This window comes from Theropithecus gelada, chromosome 1 (genome assembly GCF_003255815.1).
Source record: "Theropithecus gelada isolate Dixy chromosome 1, Tgel_1.0, whole genome shotgun sequence".
NCBI classification, from domain to species: Eukaryota; Metazoa; Chordata; class Mammalia; order Primates; family Cercopithecidae; genus Theropithecus; species Theropithecus gelada.
Window position 1 is genome coordinate 209,520,403 of NC_037668.1, and position 18,027 is coordinate 209,538,429.

General features: G+C 36.4%; 1 protein-coding gene across 1 annotated transcript in view; it reads right to left on the minus strand.

The window, feature by feature from the left end:
• LYST (lysosomal trafficking regulator) overlaps positions 1-18,027 on the minus strand; it is a 216,845-nt gene that overhangs the window by 84,226 nt on the left and 114,592 nt on the right. The window contains exons 20-27 of the mRNA XM_025402839.1: positions 17,533-17,670; positions 13,439-13,637; positions 10,071-10,202; positions 6,552-7,179; positions 4,864-5,041; positions 3,903-4,072; positions 1,449-1,679; positions 404-570 (exon numbers count right to left, since the gene is read on the minus strand). Coding sequence (XP_025258624.1) covers positions 404-570; positions 1,449-1,679; positions 3,903-4,072; positions 4,864-5,041; positions 6,552-7,179; positions 10,071-10,202; positions 13,439-13,637; positions 17,533-17,670 — 1,843 coding nt within the window. The remainder of the gene's footprint in view (positions 1-403; positions 571-1,448; positions 1,680-3,902; positions 4,073-4,863; positions 5,042-6,551; positions 7,180-10,070; positions 10,203-13,438; positions 13,638-17,532; positions 17,671-18,027) is intronic.

The following is an 18,027-nucleotide window of genomic DNA, read 5'->3' on the forward strand; positions in this document are numbered from 1 at the left end:
TTTTAAAAATTGTTTCAAAGAAGAGGGTTTTTTTCTATATAAGGCAAAAGTTTAACCAGCAATTATCATACTTTTTGTTTCATATTCACTTTAATAATTACCATTAAAGAAAACAAAAGGGTATTACTATGCAACATATGCTTTTAAATTCTACTTGGTAAGAAAAATCAGTGACATCTTTCAATTATGTATTGCCAACTACTAACTACACGGTAGAATCACTTTTTCTATTTTTGCCACTTTTTCAAGCCTTTTTAGGCTTCTTTTTAACTGATACATATTATCACAAAATTAATGTTAAACTTTTAGTAAAAGAGTTTCTAAGAAGAAAGAGATTGTACTCAAATAACAGTTTTGTCTATTATACAACTCCCTCCCCAAATTCGTAAAAATTAAATCTTACTTTGTGTCCTCTTGTTTTTGCTATTTTGAAGATATCCAAGCATTACAATAAGGTCTTCAATAACCCTAAAATATTGTGAGCCCGAGGAACTGCAAGCATGAATTGTAACTGCTATGAAAAGTTGCTGTATATCACACGCAAGCAATTTATATTCACTGACGGGAATGCTAAAGATAACAACACAAGAAGAAAACAGAACATTTATAAGAAAAAGAACAAATAATTTAACACAGCTAACCAATTTAAAAGGTTTAAATTCCTGTTTGACCAGCTTGCACTCATTCATGCAGTCATTTGATATTTATTCACACTTATTCTATGGCAAGTAATATGTAGTGTGTATGCTAGAAATAGAAATAAGATACACTTTGACACCTGTCAAAAATACAGTTTTTCAGAAAACCGGACAAGTAAACAGATCACTATAAATAGTAAATGGTTGTAAGTGCAACACTAGAGATTAATACAAGATACTATAAGAACACACAGACAGGTTTCTAGTCCACACTAAGGATGAAGATTGTGTGGGTATGAACAGGAACATTCTGCAAAGGCTTTTCAGAGAAGGTGAATTTGACTAAATTAATTAACCTCTCTGAATCTCACTTGTATAAATTAGAGTTATCTTTAGGACTAAAAGAGGTAATAGATTTGCATTTATATTAATCACTTATAAATACCCAATAAATATGAATTAGTTACTTTTGGTCTTCAATCTTAATCCTGATAATCTACCTCAATGTATGATATTAGGCCTATAATGCTTCTCTCCATCTGGGTTTTCCAAATCAAGCAAGGGGTGGAAACTAACTCGGGCCAGTTAATAAAGTAGCATACAGGGACATTCAGTAAATACAATTTCTTGCTTTTTTTTTTTTCTTTCTTTCTGTTATTATTATTATTTTTTACTTTTATTTTAGGTTCAGAGGTACACAGGAAGGCTTCTTACATAGGTAAACTCGTGTATTAAAGTACACTAATACTGAAGTTTTCCTGTTCTAAAGTATTTATCAGATGTAATTTTAAATAATAATTTTAAACTTACTTCTTTTCTAATCCATTCAGGGCTGCTACTGTATTACATAACACATAGAGTAGACCATTATCCAGCAACATATCTGCTACCTTAGAACAGGAGTTTAAAATTTGGAGAAGAAGTAAAAGAGCATTATGCAAGAGTATATTGTCATACAGAGAGGTCTCGATTAGTCCTAGAATAGGAATGACAGACCACTTCTGAAACAGTCCCGTATTTCTCACATCTTCCAGATCAAATCTATAATAAATAATACAGTTAAGAGCATGTTAGAAACAATTAGTCACAAAACAAGTAAATATGATAGCAACTATGGGTCATTTTGTTAACTTGATTTTGAAGTCATAAAAAAAAAATTGAGGGAGTAAGGATTCTTAACCTGTTGTTAAGATTATAAAGTCCCTTCAATAATAGGGTAAAAGTTGTTGCTAGAAGTCCATCCCAAGATAAATACACAAACATTCACGTGAAATATGCATGCAATTTTATGGTTTTAACTGATTTATTTTAATTTATCCATGAGCCCCTTATGTCCAAAGAAACTGTTTTGGAAACAGTTTTCCAAAGCAGTTTGGAAACTGCACAGGAAAATTATTATTATTATTTTACATAGTATTTGAGAGACAGTGAACTAGTAAAAAGAAGTCTAGCAAAAGGGAATGATTCTTGAGTTCTTATCCCAATACAACTTGCCTCTGGGATGGAATGAAATTAGCTAAGTATTTTGTGCCTCATTTTCCTTATCTGTCAAAAATATGTGGTGATATATGTCCTCTTTTCTTCTCAAGGCTATTGTGAGAATCAAATAAGGTAATGCAGAACTGTTTCGTGAAAGTCAAAAGTTGTATATAAATGAAAAGTAGCATTGAAACTATAATAATAATTTAGTGAATTCTTTAAGGTCTGAATTTGTCTATCACAATAAAGAGACACACATTTCTCTCTATTCTATCACAAGCAGAAATTACAACTCAATTTCTGCCAAACTTTTGGTTTGGGAGAAAAATATTCTTTTATTTTTACACTTATTTGCTAATCCATCAGCATTCTACTAGGGTCAAAACTCAATAATCAGTGTATCCAGGAATTCTAGGTGAGGGATTTACTCCTCTCCCAGATAACCTGAAAGCTCTGAGGAGAGTAATGAGTTCCTATATGGATCCTTTATGTAATCTGTCACTGAGAATACACCAGCTATCTTTCGTTTTTTCTTTTCTTTTTTTTTTTTTTTTTTTTTTGAGACAGAGTTTCACTCTTGTTGCCCAGGCTGAAGTGCAATTGTGCAATCTTGGCTCACTGTAACCTCCGCCTCCCGGGTTCAAGCGATTCTCCTGCCTCAGCCTCCCAAGTAGATGGGATTACATGAATGTGCCACCGTGCCTGGCTAATTTTGTATTTTTAGTGTATTTTTAGTGCAGACAAAATAAGTTTTGTATTTTTAGTGTATTTTAGGCTGGTCTTGAACTCCTGACCTCAGGTGATCCACCCGCCTCTGCCTCCCAAAGTGCTGGGATTACAGGCAAGAGCCACCGTGTCCAGCCTCACCTGTCTTTTCAGTTAATCTCCTCATGTTAATACTATATGCCAAATCTTAGCTATCACTTTCATCTGATGCAGCTTTTATTTGTTTCTAGTTTCTAACTAGTGAATGAACTATGAAGGATGAAGTTATATTAGAAAGAATATCATATGGCAAATAATACATTGATTTACCTGGAAAATTACTTTTAGCAGATTTTTTTTCTAAAGGTGACTAAAAGATTTTGTTAAGAGTGAGTTCACTAAATTTTACATTTAAGACAAAAGATCTTGCTGGGTGCATTGGCCCACACCTATAATCCCAGCACTCTGGGAGGCCAAGGCAGGAGGATGGCTTGAGGTCAGGAGTTAGAGACCAGCATGGGAAACACAGCAAGACCTATCTCCACTAAAAGTAAAAAAAAATTAGCCAAGTGTGGTGGTGCATGCCTGTAATCCTAGCTACTCGAGAGGCTGAGGTAGGAGGATCCCTTTGAATCTAGGGGTTCAAGGCTGCAATGAGCTGAGGCATGACTGTGTCTCTCCACACTCCAGCCTGGGGGACAGAGTGAGACACTGTCTCCAAAAAAAAAAAAAAAAAAAAAAAGCTGGGCATAACGGCTCACGCCTGTAATCTCACACCTGTAATCCCAGCACTTTGGGAGGCTGAGGCAGGCAGATCATGAGGTCAGGAATTTGAGAACAGCCTGGTCAACATGGTGAAAACCTGCCTCTACTAAAGATACAAACAATTAGCTGGGCGTGGTGGTGCGTGCCTGTAATCCCAGCTACTTGGGAGGCTGAGGCAGGAGAATCACTTGAACTCGTGAGGCGGAGGTTGCAGTGAGCTGAGATTGCACCACTGCACTCCACCCTGGGCAACAGGCCGAGAAAAAAAAAAAAAGACAAGATTCCCAATTATAGTGGAGGGAAGAACATACTTACTCTTCATCAAGGCCAATATGTCGACCAAAGAACATTTCAATGAAGCATTCTAACAATTCTTGAGTTCCTCGATGAAGATACAACTGGTTGGCTAGCAAGGAAAATCCACGATTCTTCAGAAATTTATCCTTTTGTCCCTTAGATGCTCTAGCAAAATATGCATCTAATAGCTAAAGAAAAACTTTAAGTCAATTTAGACAATGCATTAAAATTAAGGTATACAAATCAGTGTAACACAACTGCATTTGTAAATTATTAAGTGCATATGTACAGAAGAACATAGAAAGCTTAAAAAAATGCCATCACCACAGCAAAGCAAAAATGAATTTGTCTCTGGCTACTGCAGAATGCTAATGATGACTCTATCTTGGAGATCTTAATGATTCTCTCATGGGTTGTTTATATTTGTGAGAAATTTAAAAAACAAGCACACAGATTAAAAAGATAATTACAAGACATAAATAGGATGCTATGATAGAATAAACAGTAAGATCAGAGGGAAGTGATTTTGATAAGATAAACAGGGAAGGTCTTTTGAAAAGGTGTCATCTAAGCTGAGACCTGAAGTAAATGTCTAAAATTTGATAGTACACTGAAGAAGAGATTTCCAATGAACCATGTGTTCCTTGTAATTTTTAACAAAACAGATTTACTAAGTGTTCAGATATGGGGATTTATTGGTAGATTTAAAAAACGTACTGATATGAACCAATATATGGAGAGGGACTTAAAACTGGATGATGCAAAAATATGACCATGTAACCAAAAACCCCTATATCCCTAAAGCTATCAAAATAAAAAAATTAAAAAACAATGTAATAAGTAACAAACTATATTAGTTCATTATTCTAAAATATAAAAGAAAGATTCAGGTCTACTTTAATGTATATACTCAAAATTTTAAATTACATACATCTTTATTTTTCTGAATTAAAATAACATATCCAGTATTTGCCCTTACTTTAATAACACCTTGTTGTATAGCTGGTGACGGGTGGTTAATGAGGACCAAAAGTGTATCTGCTTGAATAAGCTTGTCCATCACATCTTCAAGCATAACATCAGGCAGGATAAGAAGAACCCCACTTAGGAGTTCATATAATCCACAGCATATAGGTACCAAACAGTCTTCAGTTACACTAAAATAGAGACCAAAAAAGTCTTACTAACATGATGAGAAAAGTACATGATGATTACCTCAGGAACTGTGACAAGTAGTAGCATTCTTTGACAGGTGAAACAAATGTTCATAATGTTTAAGAAATGTTTCCTAATTTAACTGTCATTAACAAATTTACCATCACTTTTTATCATTGATTTTTTTGGCCATATAGTCTACTAACACTATTCGATTCTACATCTCTGATGTCTAATACAGTAGTCACTGTTACTTATGCTATTTATTTAAAGTTAAACTAAAAATTCAGTCCCTCAGTTGCATCAGCCACATTTCAAGTGCTCAATAGGCATGTGTGGCTAGCACCGACTGTATTAGACAGCATGAATACAACATGTCCATCACTGGAGAAAGTTTCACTGGACATTGCTACTTGAGATGCTATTGGAAATGTTTTTTCCACCAGGGAAGAAACAGTTTTATTAGGAGTATAGGCATGTCAGAAAAACCCAGTTCAGTCACAGAGCAGAGAGGCAAATATTGGTACAGGGGAAGAATCTAGCATTACAGAATATCCTCTCAAGAATCAAGTGTGAAAATAAAACCTCGATCTAAATATCCTAATAAATGCTGCTGGGTTTAGCCCAGGTGAAACTTCTGGAAGCTCCTGGTGAAACGAGAGTTTTTCATAAAGGAATGCTCTCTAGCACTGCTGCATCTGAGCTCCACGTAAAGTCATGGGTCTGCGATAGCAGAAGTAGAGGAAAAGATAAGTGGGATATCTCATCACCAAAGCAAGGTCATCTGTGTCCAGGTGAGAGAGGAACCTTAAGTGTTTGGAGACAGAACAAACTGGAGTAGCAGAAGAAAAATGGCTGAAGAAATACAACGTCTAGGCAATGTCTGTCATGACGTGGAGGACCCTGTGCAGTCTGATGTGAGCCTGTCCTGGGAAACACCGGCATTTCTTCTGAGGCCATTTTAGCTCTCTTCTGACTTCATCCAGAGAACTGCCAATGTTCGGCACCAAGACCTGCATTATAATTACCTGAGTGGAATGGAGTGACCACCCTATGACACCCGTTCCTCTTCCCTTCTGGAGCAGTCACTTGTCTCAAATAAAGTGAGATGTTACCCAGGACAGGCCCAATCTAGAAACCACTCCCACCTTCACATGAACACCAAGTGGAGAGAATCATTCTCATGAGTCAAAGCTTTAGAGAAATCCTATCGTTTCTCTGTCCTGAAGAATTTTTCCTTAATAACTGTAAGGAATTAAACCACGATATATACATATTTTAAATGCTACTTATGGTTTAGATTTTGGTTAAATATGGAATTCAATATTATCTAGCATTAAAATAAGGAAAAATACATCTTTCTGTTTGTTATTATTACATATATAAAGAAATAAACTTTTCTGTTTGTTATATTATAAGAAGTGGCATAATGAAGACATTTCCAGATGGGTAGAGAGTCTTTAAAGAATAGTAAAATAAAGGTGGAAGGAGTGCACAAAAACACATAAGTACCTGTGAGCACGTGCAGTTCGGATGTAATTTGGCTCATAACCAAGAGAATAGGCAAAGTTTTCCCAGTCATCAGTGTTTCTATCAACAAGACTTGGCCAACGGCCAACAGCTGCAGATCCATTCTGTGAAGGAAAGGCTAGCCCAAGGCTTGCAACAGTGCTGTGGCTTCGCTGGAAGGAGGCCAACCCCTTCAGGTGATCAGGTCGGCGTGGGCAGGACTCATCCCCAGGACTGTCATCTTCTGACCTAGGTTCTGCTCCCAACTCTTTATGATCTGCTTTGACCACTGGAAATCCCAGCACTCCTTTTGGGACATCACTGACAGAGACTTGGGCTGAGAGAACAGCTTCCATTTCACAAACAGTTTTTGCAGACTCACAGCTACTGATGAATGCATCCTCTTTGCCTTTTTTCAGTGTGTCGGAACTCCCCAAAGAATTTTGTTTCTCTGATTGGATGGCAACATAAGTATCTGCAATATTTTGTAACCTGTCAATACTACAACCCAAACTTCCAGTCAGTTTTTGTGATTGCATTAGTAGTGAAGAAGTAGGGAATGCTGGTAGGCTTCTAGAACGCAGCATATGGGCGGCCATCTGTTGTGGAATAATATTAGAGGAATTCTCTCCTGGTAAGAGTAGATACAAAAATACTACTTAAAAACCTATTAAGTGGGACCACCTCTCGTTTGCATTATAAATTGCAACCAGAGCAAAAGCCCATTTATCTAGCACTGTTAAAATCCATATAGGTTAATTTTACAAGTAACTAATGCTTAAAATTTCTTTACTTTTTCTTTTTTTAAGAAAAAAAGAAACTTACCCTGACTGAAGTGCAGTGGCACTATCACAGCTTACTGCAGCCTCTAACTCCTGGGCTCCAGATAGCCTCCCACCTCAGCCTCTAAGCAGCTGGGACTACAGGCATGCACCCCTATACCTGGCTTAATGCTTAAAATTCTTAAATGCCAAAGCTATTTTTATTTTAACCACTTTTTATTAATATATTCCCAAAACATATGTCTTTTTCTGTCTTAATAAAATACAGTATTGACTGAATGATTCAGTCATTAGGATTAATGGTTCTACTGTGCTGAAATTAAGTGAATTAAGTGAAACTCAATTTACCTCAGGCTAGCAGTTACCAGGATGTAGTGGAAAGAGTGTGGGCCTTGCAACTAGATATAATTGGATTCAAATGATAGCGAGGTGGTCCAAGGTAAATCACTTAATTGTACTACAGTTTCTACAAATGTAAAATGAGGGTTCAGAATATCTACTTTGCAGGGTTGCTTTAAAGATTGAGATTATATTTGTGATGCACCTAGCATAGAGGTCAACACATAATAGGTGCTCAAAAAATGGTAGTACTTGTTGTTACTTGCCTAAACAGCCCTAGACAGTTCTCTCTCTCCTCCATTTTTGCAGTCACTTCTTGCTGCTATTAGTGAGAAGTAATAGTTTCTTTTCTTGTCACAGCTCTCTAATTTACTGCTTCTAATATTCTATGTAGGAAGACACCAGAAAAATTATTCTCATTGTAATGCATGGGATATAAGTGCATGCCATTCAAGGTGTGGTCTGTGAACCAGTAGCATGGGCATCAACACCACCTGTGGGATTGTTGGAAATTCACATTCTCAGGCTCCACCCTAGATCTACTGATACAGAATTTGTGAGGGAGGGGCCCAGGAATCAGTGTCAACAAGCTCTCCAGGTGATTCTTTTGCAGGTTAAAATTTGAGACCATGAATACAGAGTAAACAGGCATTAAGTGAACTGCTTTAGAGCATAGACTTTGTGGCAATAAAATAGCTCCATGGCTCAGAATTTTTTTCTAGTTATTTCTGGATTTTGGCTAGAGAGCTAAAGTTGCCAAAAGATTCTGTTCAAAAGATCTGGAAAAAATGGAGGTATGATTGTATTTGAAAATGTTTCAAAATGACACAGATGATTTAAAAAACAAATATGTCCTGTAAAATTCCAAATAAAACTAATTTGAAAAGGCCAGGTGCAGTGGCTCGAGCCTATAATCCCAGCACTTTGTGAGGCCGAGGTGGGTGGATCGCTTGAGCCCAAGAGTTCGAGACCAGCCTGGGCAAAAAGACAAAACCCTATCTCATTTATTTAAAAAAAAAGTTTTTTTTTTAAAAAAGAAAAAAAACTAATAAAAACATAGCCTTAAAATATTATTATAAAAGGGCATAAAAAGTGCTAGAGAATAACTGAAACACTTTGGGAGGAAAACAAAACTAGAGACTAATACCTACATACCTAGTTCTATCTACCTCTATTACTATCTCACCCGCACTATTTGATAATTAGGATTGAAGCTAAAGACAAGACTAGGACTGACAATAAGAGCAATGTCCCAGTATGGAAAAGGATGGTAGTCAGGTAAGGAAAAGATGTATGGTCAGTTTGCAACTAGAAAACCTGCACCTATTCTTTTTTTCTATAAAGTAGCGATGAGACTCTGTTAAGAGTAAATTAGGAAGACAGAAAAGTACCGCAGGCTTAAAGACTTGAATATACTTACTATGGAAATAGAAGACGGTATTGATTCTGAACATACCTAAATATTACAGGGCAGCATTTAAAGCTCTACTACAACTTTCAGCAGTACGACAGCGGTTAGACTGAGGCCAGGTTAGCATTTTTCAGTTCAAGAATACCAACAGGCCAAGGGGACAAGGAAACTGAGATAGTTTCCAACTGAATAACTGCTGAGGTTATTGGCTAATGTGACCTAGGCTGGACAGGGAAAGCGAGATAAGGGGAACTTTGGAGTGTGATTTAAAAAAACAAAAAACAAAAAACAAAGACGGGAGGTTGTCAGTTACAGAGGATGACTGCATCCCCTTTGCCTTTTTTCAGCATGTCAGAACTCCCCCAAAGGATTCCGTTTCTCTGGTTGGCTGGAGGGCTAATGATACAGAAAGATTCTGTTCAAACGACCTGAAAAAAAAATGGAGCCACGTACAGTATTTGAAAATGTTTCAGAGTGATGCATGTGATCGAAAAATAGATCACATAGATAGAATAGAGTGGGATACTGGAGTTTCACAGGTGCTTGAAAGCACTCTTGATGATGATAAAGTCCAAGACAGATGCATGCAGAGTGGTAAGACAAAGTAGAGAAAGGGTACCCTGAGTCAAAAAATGTGAAGCTGGAGTATTGGGTGGCCATTTATCTGGCAAGTGAAGTTGTCTAGAATCATGGTTTTAGGTAGAGAGAAGAGAATAAAAGTTTTTTAAAAGCTTCTGAAGAAAATGGTAAAATAAATCAGAAGCTTGATGAAAGACAAATGACTATGATAAGAGAGGTCAGAGAATGCCAGAACAAGATAGCATGAGCCTTATCCATTTTCTCAATTCTCTTGAGGACCTGTGCTGGGTGTCTCTTGTTAGACTGAATGAGGTTGTAGTATATACACTTCTAAAATATGTACAATTTAATTCTCTAAGAATATTCAGAACTAAAGTGAGAAGGCTATACTTCCATTATTGCTATTTTTACCTTCATATGGTGAAGCAGTAAAACCAGATGGGCTTATTACCATAAATCCAGGGCTCATAAGGGACCTTCCTCCACTGCTGGAATGCCTCAGGTACATGATTGACTGTACTTTCTCCTGAAAGATCTTGCCATCTAGAATCCAAATTTTTTTTGAGAGAGCAAAATTTTTAAAAAGGATAAAACAAAAATACAACTTTAAAAGCAGATCATTAAATTCAAATTTTGACAAAAAGGCGTTTAAAGAGAACAATATATGGCATACTTTATACTAAGGCACATTTGATATGTGAATACGTACTCTTCACAATTTTTTAGTACAGATTTTGCTGTTGTTTATTATTTCTGGCCACATTAACTTCTATTTTCTTAATTCCAACTGTACTTACAGTTATTTCTATGGTTTAACATTTAACTGTTCACTTTTTATATGTTATTATCACCTCTCAAGGGAGACTGTTCATCTGTTCATTCCTTGAGGAAAGGACTGTGTCTTTTATTTTTATAAATCCCCATCAGTGTCTAATTGTAAAAACTAATCATTTCTGAGCTTCATACTTATAAATTCGACTGCTTGGTTTCTTAAATGAATCACAAATGCAACAAATCTAAATCTGAATCATCTTTTTGCCCTAAATTTACTCCTTCTGTTTTGTTCTTTGGGAAGTTCCCATGTGGGAACCTGGAGCCACCCTTGACTACTACCTTTCCTTTATCCATGGCAAATCAGTCACCAAGTTCTGCTGACTTTTTCTCTTTTTTTGAGACAGCCTTGCTCTGTTGCCCAGGCTGGAGTGTGGTGGCGTGATCTTTGCTCACTGCAACCTCCACCTCCCTGGTTCAAGCAATTCTCATGCCTCAGCCTCTCGAGTGGCTAGGATTACAGGCATGTGCCACCACGCTCAGCTAACTTTTTCTTTTTTTTTTTTTTTTTTAAGGAGAGACGAGGTTTCGCTATGTTGACCAGGCTGGAGTTGAACTCCTGGCCTCAAGTGATCCGCCCACCGTGGCCTCTCAAAGTGCTGGGATTACAGGCATGAACCACCATGCCTATGCGCGACTTTATTTTTTGTTTCTTGAACTCTTCTTTTCCCTACTATAGTGCTATAATTCAGGCTTTATCATCTCTCAACTGGATTACTATCAGATTTCTAAATGATATCCTTGATGAACATCTCGTCACTCTCAAATCTTCACAGCTACCAGAATTCGCTCTCTCTCGAATGTCAACTCTTGCTTAAAATCTTCCAGTGGCTTTCTATGCCTCCTTATCACCTTGGATAAAATCCAAGCTTCTTGTCCACAAGAATTACCACTATTTGTCCCTAGGCCCCTCCCCAGCCTTGTTTCATAAATTACATTTCAGCAACACCACTTTCTCCTAGTTCCCTGTCAAGCTGTTTCCTTTGCCTGGAAGGCCTTTCTCTTTGATTCCCACTCATCCTTTAAGATTCAGGGCAGGCAACACCTCCTCTGGGAAATCCCCCTCAGTCTTCATATGCTCTATGCTACCAGAAAACAAAAATGTTGACTTCCTTATCACTGTGCTTTCCATGTGGCATGATATAATCATTTCTTTATGCTCTTTCCCTTAACTAAGCTGTAAGCATCTTAAGAGAGGGGGCCATATTTTACCCATCTTTGTAACTAACCCACTTCCAGAATCTTTATAATGTGCTGAGACTACCATAAAGTCATGCTATCTAATTTCATTTGGACCTTTACTACTGCTCATTTTATTCATTTACTACGTTTTTTTTTCTTTTTTCTTCTTTTTTTTTTTTTTTTTTTTTGTTTTTTGAGATAGAGGTTTGCTCTTGTCGCCCAGGCTGGAGTGCAATGGCACGCTCTTGGCTAACTGCAACCCTCGTCTCCCGGGTTCAAGCCATTCTCCTGCCTCAGCCTCCCAAGCAGCTGGGATTACAGGCAGGTGCCACCAAGCCAGGCTAATTTTTTTGTATTTTTAGTAGAGATGGGGTTTCGCCATGTTGGTCAGGCTGGTCTTGAACTCCTGACCTCAGGTGATCTGCCTGTCTCGGCTTCCCAAAGTGCTGGGATTACAGGTGTGAGCCACCGTGCCCAGCCCCATTTACTATATCTCTTAAAATGGCTATTATACAACTAGTTTTACAATGTAAATTTATGACTCAGCTTTCTTGTAGGTACGTTCTTGCTTTCTTTCTTACCACATTACATTTCCCTGGTTCTTAAAAAAACCTGATTATTCCATCTTTCTCTTTTACTGATTCTTCGTTCTTGTCTTACCCTCCAACTAGTAATATTACCAGCAGTTCTTTCCTTAGCTTTCTCTTCCCTTCTCTCTCTCTACTTTTCTTCAGTGGTCTCATCTGTTCTCAGAGCTTCACCTCACTTCTATGTGGACCGCTCCTTATAACCTACCCTTCCTTCTTCATGCTGTAACCCTCATTCCCAATTGCCTACTAGAAAATCATATTATAAATAACTGTAGGGAACCTCAAATACAACATATATTATACAATCAAAGCCATTCTCCTTTTTCCTTAACACCCCCAGAGTCATTCCATCCTAAACTTCCTACTTCTCAATTTATCCCTCCTTTCCAGTTCCACTATTACTATGCCCAGATTCTGTTATCTTGTCTCTCATGGACTACTATAATTGGGCTCACTGCCCCTAGTTCCTTATTTCTGAATCCTGCTGCAATAATTTACTTATATCATAGCCTTTGCTGAAAACAAACAAACAAAATCCTTTCAATGACCAATAACTAAAATACAAGTTCAAATTCTCTGGCCTTACATTCAAGGACCTATTTGATATGACTTTTGGGTAAAAATAAGTAAATGGTGGTCTTAAACTATATTTATGGCATTATTTGTCACTATTTCTTTACAGATTCCCTATATATAGGTAAAACTCATTAGTCCTTATTTTTTCTTTCCATTTTTCCTCCCTTTAAAGTCACTGTCTTTACCTGGAACAGTAACTCTCCAATCTACCTATCAAATTCTACTAAAAATCTTCAGTGTCCACATCAGATGCCATGTAACCCATTAAATATTCTCTCCACAGTGGTCGGGTGAAACCCTCTGTCCTTTGAAATCTCATTAGTTCTTCTTTTGTGTCTCTTCGATACTTACCAAATATATATATATATTTTTTTTACTGTAGTTATTTGAGTCTATGTCCCCTTTCTCTACTTGGCATTTAGACTCCTTGAGGGCAGAGGCCATGTCTAGTTCATTCTATAACTCTCTGCCCTATCCCAACCCCAATATGTAATTAGAGTAGCACAGAGGCCATTCAAATATCAAACAAATGTGAATCAAGTGGGAAGAATAAAACAAAAGTAGAAATAGACATGATCTAACAAAAATGACTATACCTACCTATGTGCAAAGAAAAGTAGAAGTTCGTGGGATTGTGACAAACGTAAGTATTAGTAGGAGGGTGAACTGCTAAAAGGAAATTGAAGATAATTGTCAATAATTCCAAATCTGGAGGAGATCCAAGGACTTCTGCTATAATTTTCACAAATGATCTACAAACCTCTCGGGGCATGGGTGTGAGTTGCCCCTCTTTGTGTTCCTGAAAAAATAAAAATCAAACTCTCTTTAGATTTAAAGAACTGTCAACTTAACTAAGATTTTTCATTTAGGCAAAATATTCTTTTTAAGGTAGAATTCTGTTGGTTTACTAGTCTAATCTGACCGTATTTACCATTACCATAACAACTCATTAAATTATTTCCTAATTCAAGCAATCTTGTTATTAAAAATTCATTAACACAGATGGCAACTTAATTCTAGCCCATTTATCTTAATTAACCGAGGCAAACTTATACTACAACTCTCACAAGCATGGACTCAAAAGCCAGACTGCCTAGGTTTGCATTCTGGTTTCTCCACTCACTAGCCATGTGATCTTAGGGACGTTATTTAACATCTGCATTCTTCACTTTCTCTGTCTATGTGAGTGATACTAGTGCTACTGTACAGAGTTGTTATGAGGACTAAATAACATAAACTCTTAGAATAGTGCCTTGCACATAGGTAAGCCCCATATAAATGTTAGTGATAAACTACAGTCACTACTATTACTACTGCTACTACCTTTTCTTCTTCTTTTACTACTATTACTATTTATTACTATTAGTAATATTGGTATGGGATTAGGACATAAAACTTTTGATAGACAAAACTCATTACACTAACACAATATGCTCCAGTTTACGAAGCTCTTTTTCACAACAGCTCTAGGAGAGGTTCAGAGGCCCTAATTTCTAGAATATGAGGCACAAAGTGGTTATTTGACTAGTATAAACCACACATAAAATATGTAGGTAGTATAATTATAACTCAAACTTAGGCCTCTGAACTCTTTCTACTGCACCATTTACTGTCTGGAATAATGAGACTTTGCAAAATGCCAAGAAATTACTAAAAATAAAGCTATATATAAATAAATTGCTTATATCCTCCAATTCCATCTCCCCAGTGGGTAGCAGCTGGTCTTCAGATTAAGGGCATGGGAGGTAAACTTCCTTATCTTTCATCTTCCTATGTCCAAATATATATCTCTACATCTACTCTTCTCACTTACTCTTGTGTATTACTGAATTGGAGTACTTAAAATGTAGATGTTAATTCTGAAACAATTAAGTTTGACTATCTCAGATATAAGAAGAGAACACTGAGTCTACAGAAGAAAACACAAAGCTCCTTTGCCAAGACCTCATAGATGTCAAGTGGCAAAGCTAAGACAGGAACATAGATCTCATGACTTCCAATTCAGAACTATTTCTGCTACGACCATCTGCATTTCTTCTAAATCATACTCCATGTATCTTCTTAACTTTCTTGGTTGCAGCATCAGTGATTCATTCCCAAGTCCAGCCCAGGTTACTTCTATCCTGCCCTCTCCACTGACTCTGTCAATAGTCACTGGTATTCTATTTTACTATTTTTTAATCCCTTAACTTTACCTTCTGTGAACATTCTGTTTCTGTCTTTGCTTTTGCTGCTGGACTTTTTAATAATCATTTATTCTCACTGCCTTCAGTGATCCGCCACACATGCTATCCAAAGTCCCTGAAATCTGGCTCTTGCTTTATCCATGCTATTGAAATCTTGTAAGTCATTAAGAATTTCTGAGTCAATGGCCCTTTATCTGCCTACATTTTCTCTGAACTTTCTATATCATTGGTTCAAGGTATCACCTCCTTCTCTACATGTTCTTCCCCCTCTGCCCATCTCTGGTTTTCACTTTACTGAGTTTCCTCTTAGCTTTTCAATTACTCTTTCTATATCTCTTTCAGTAGCCCCTTTTACTTGTTTCACATCCTGAAAATAGGTATCTCCTGAGGTGTAAACCTCAGCCCTCTGATTCTCTCACTACATTTCTCTGTCTTGGAGTGTTTCTCTATTCTGATGGCTTCACTATTACTAGTTCACTGTTGCTGAATGTCCTGCTGTAATTTCAAACGTAGAATACAAAAACTACAAAACTTACAAGTTTGCTTCTTTTTTTTTCTGATAAAATTACTGTTTTTCTGGTCTCCCACCTAGAAATTTTTATGTTATATTTGACTCCTCCTGAAGCTCCATTTAAACAGAATCAAGTCCTATGAATTCTATCCTCATAATCTCTCAGATATTTGCTCCCTGCCTAAACACTCACATTCTAATCACCAGGGTTCAGGTTCTTTATGCTGTACTCACAAACAAATGAAACTGCCTTACATCCAATACACTACCAATTTATTAATCTTCCTGAAGTGCATAAACACTCTGAGGTATCTTAAAGGTAAAGACTAAGTTCATTTCTTTATAAACTTCCCACAATACCTGACATAAAGCTATGCTTAATAAATAGCTGTTAATTTGATAAGTGGGCTCTTTGAACAAACAAGGGTAAAAAACCACACATGTGAGGGGAAAAAAATTTGTACCTACATTTTTTTCTAGAATTTTTGTAAATAATACAAAAGTGAAAAAACATATGGAAATCTCCAAGTTTGTAAGTGCCACTTTTCTGACATGCAAAGACTGAATATCACATTGTCATACGAACTTAATGAAAATTGGCCAATACATTTCAAAATGGATACGCAAAGGAAAAAATCTTGAGGAAAACTGATATATAACTGATACATAAAACACTCAGTAAGCAAGGGTCCTGAAAGATCAATCAAGATATTCTATTCCCTACAACAACAGTCTAATTTACCACAGGGGCCAAGAAAGGCAATAAAATGTTTTTGTGTTTTTGGAATTCATTCATTTAACAAATACTTATCAGATGCTCAGGTGTGTCAAGTACTGACATTACAGTGTGATTTAAAACAAAACAAAACAAAAACCATATCCTTGCTTTCAGGAGACTTACAGAAGGAAATCAACCATAATTCCATAAATAACTAACAAACTATGTACATAGTGTATAAAGGGGAAAAGACTAATTTATATGGAAAGGGCAGGGAAGGTCTCTCTCAGGAAGTAAGTCCTAAGTTGCCACATGGAGGATAAGTAGGATCTGGCCAGATGAAAAGAATGGGATCAATAATTGTTAAAGCAAAAAGAATACCATGTACTCTGAGACAGAAAAAAGTCTCACTTGTTTAAGGAAGGGAAAGAAATCCAAGGAGGCTGAGTACCATAAGATGAAGCTAGAATGGTAGCTAGATCATATAAGCCTTCTCATATTAACACTTCTTATAGATGTTATCACAGATTTTGAATTTTAGCCCAACTATAATGAAAAGCCCTTAGTGCCACTGAAGCAAGGGCGCTCAAAATATAAAATATTACTGATCTCATGGAATATCTGTACTTATCTAACTTGACAAAGTTCTAATAGATGCCTCAGACATTAAAAAAAAACTTGGAAAAATTGTCTAATATACCCACCAAGCAGATATGTATTGATGCCTTTTATCTGCTTGGTTGGTATACTAGATGATATCAATAAAGGCAGAGAAAAAAATTAACTAAAAGGGCCACAGCATAGACATTACAATGTAACTGATAAAATTAGTGTCACTTTTCAATAAAAATTTTGGATACAGTTTAAAATGCTAATTCTAGTATATAAAATAGACCTTTAGCAAGTTTATACTTATTAAATCAATACATATTTGTAAATTTTTATTTAAAGAATATGGAACAAGTTAAAATTCATTAACTATTCTTGCTGTTCAAGGCACTACAAAACTATTGTTCTATCCCAACATAAAGAAACATCTAAGAAATTTAGTAATTGTACTTTTGTAATTGAGTTAGGAATTATGACAGTGTGATGATCAAGTTGTAAGATGCAGCAGCTGAAAAACTCCTATACTATTTATTGAAAGAAAAGCATCTGGAGAGAAGAGAAGATGGGGAAAAAAAAAGTCCCATTGAAAGTGTCACAAAAATTTGATGTTCATAGTATTATTAAACAACTGTGGAAAATATTTCCAAAAGTAAAGTTACATAAAAAGTACCTGCAAAACCTGACAAGTCAGTAGAAAGTGATGAACCACTTGAGCTTTCAATAACTGCTTAATATTAAACATCTGCTGGTGGTGATCTGCTCTGATGAGGACTTCTAGAGCCGCTAACAAAGTTTCCCAAACACCTTGCTGAGGAGACAAACACACACCAGTAAGCACATATGTACTGAAAAATATGCAGCATGCTTTTTGGAAGACACACAACGTGCAACAATTTAACATTGTATATATATTCAGTATCAAAGACTACATGTCTGCAAAAAGCCAATGTCAAAATTTATTCCCTATTATTTTTTGTTGCCAATAGGCTATTTCTAAATAGCTATGTTGAATGCAATATTGTATTAGGTGCTTTCCTACATTACCCTTTCTGTGGCATTAAATGTATTTTCAAAAGATGAATTATCAAGAGGGATTGTTCAAATTAGAGAAGCACACCCATTACCAATGTTATTGTTTTTAAATAATTTATGTTCAAAGAGTGTT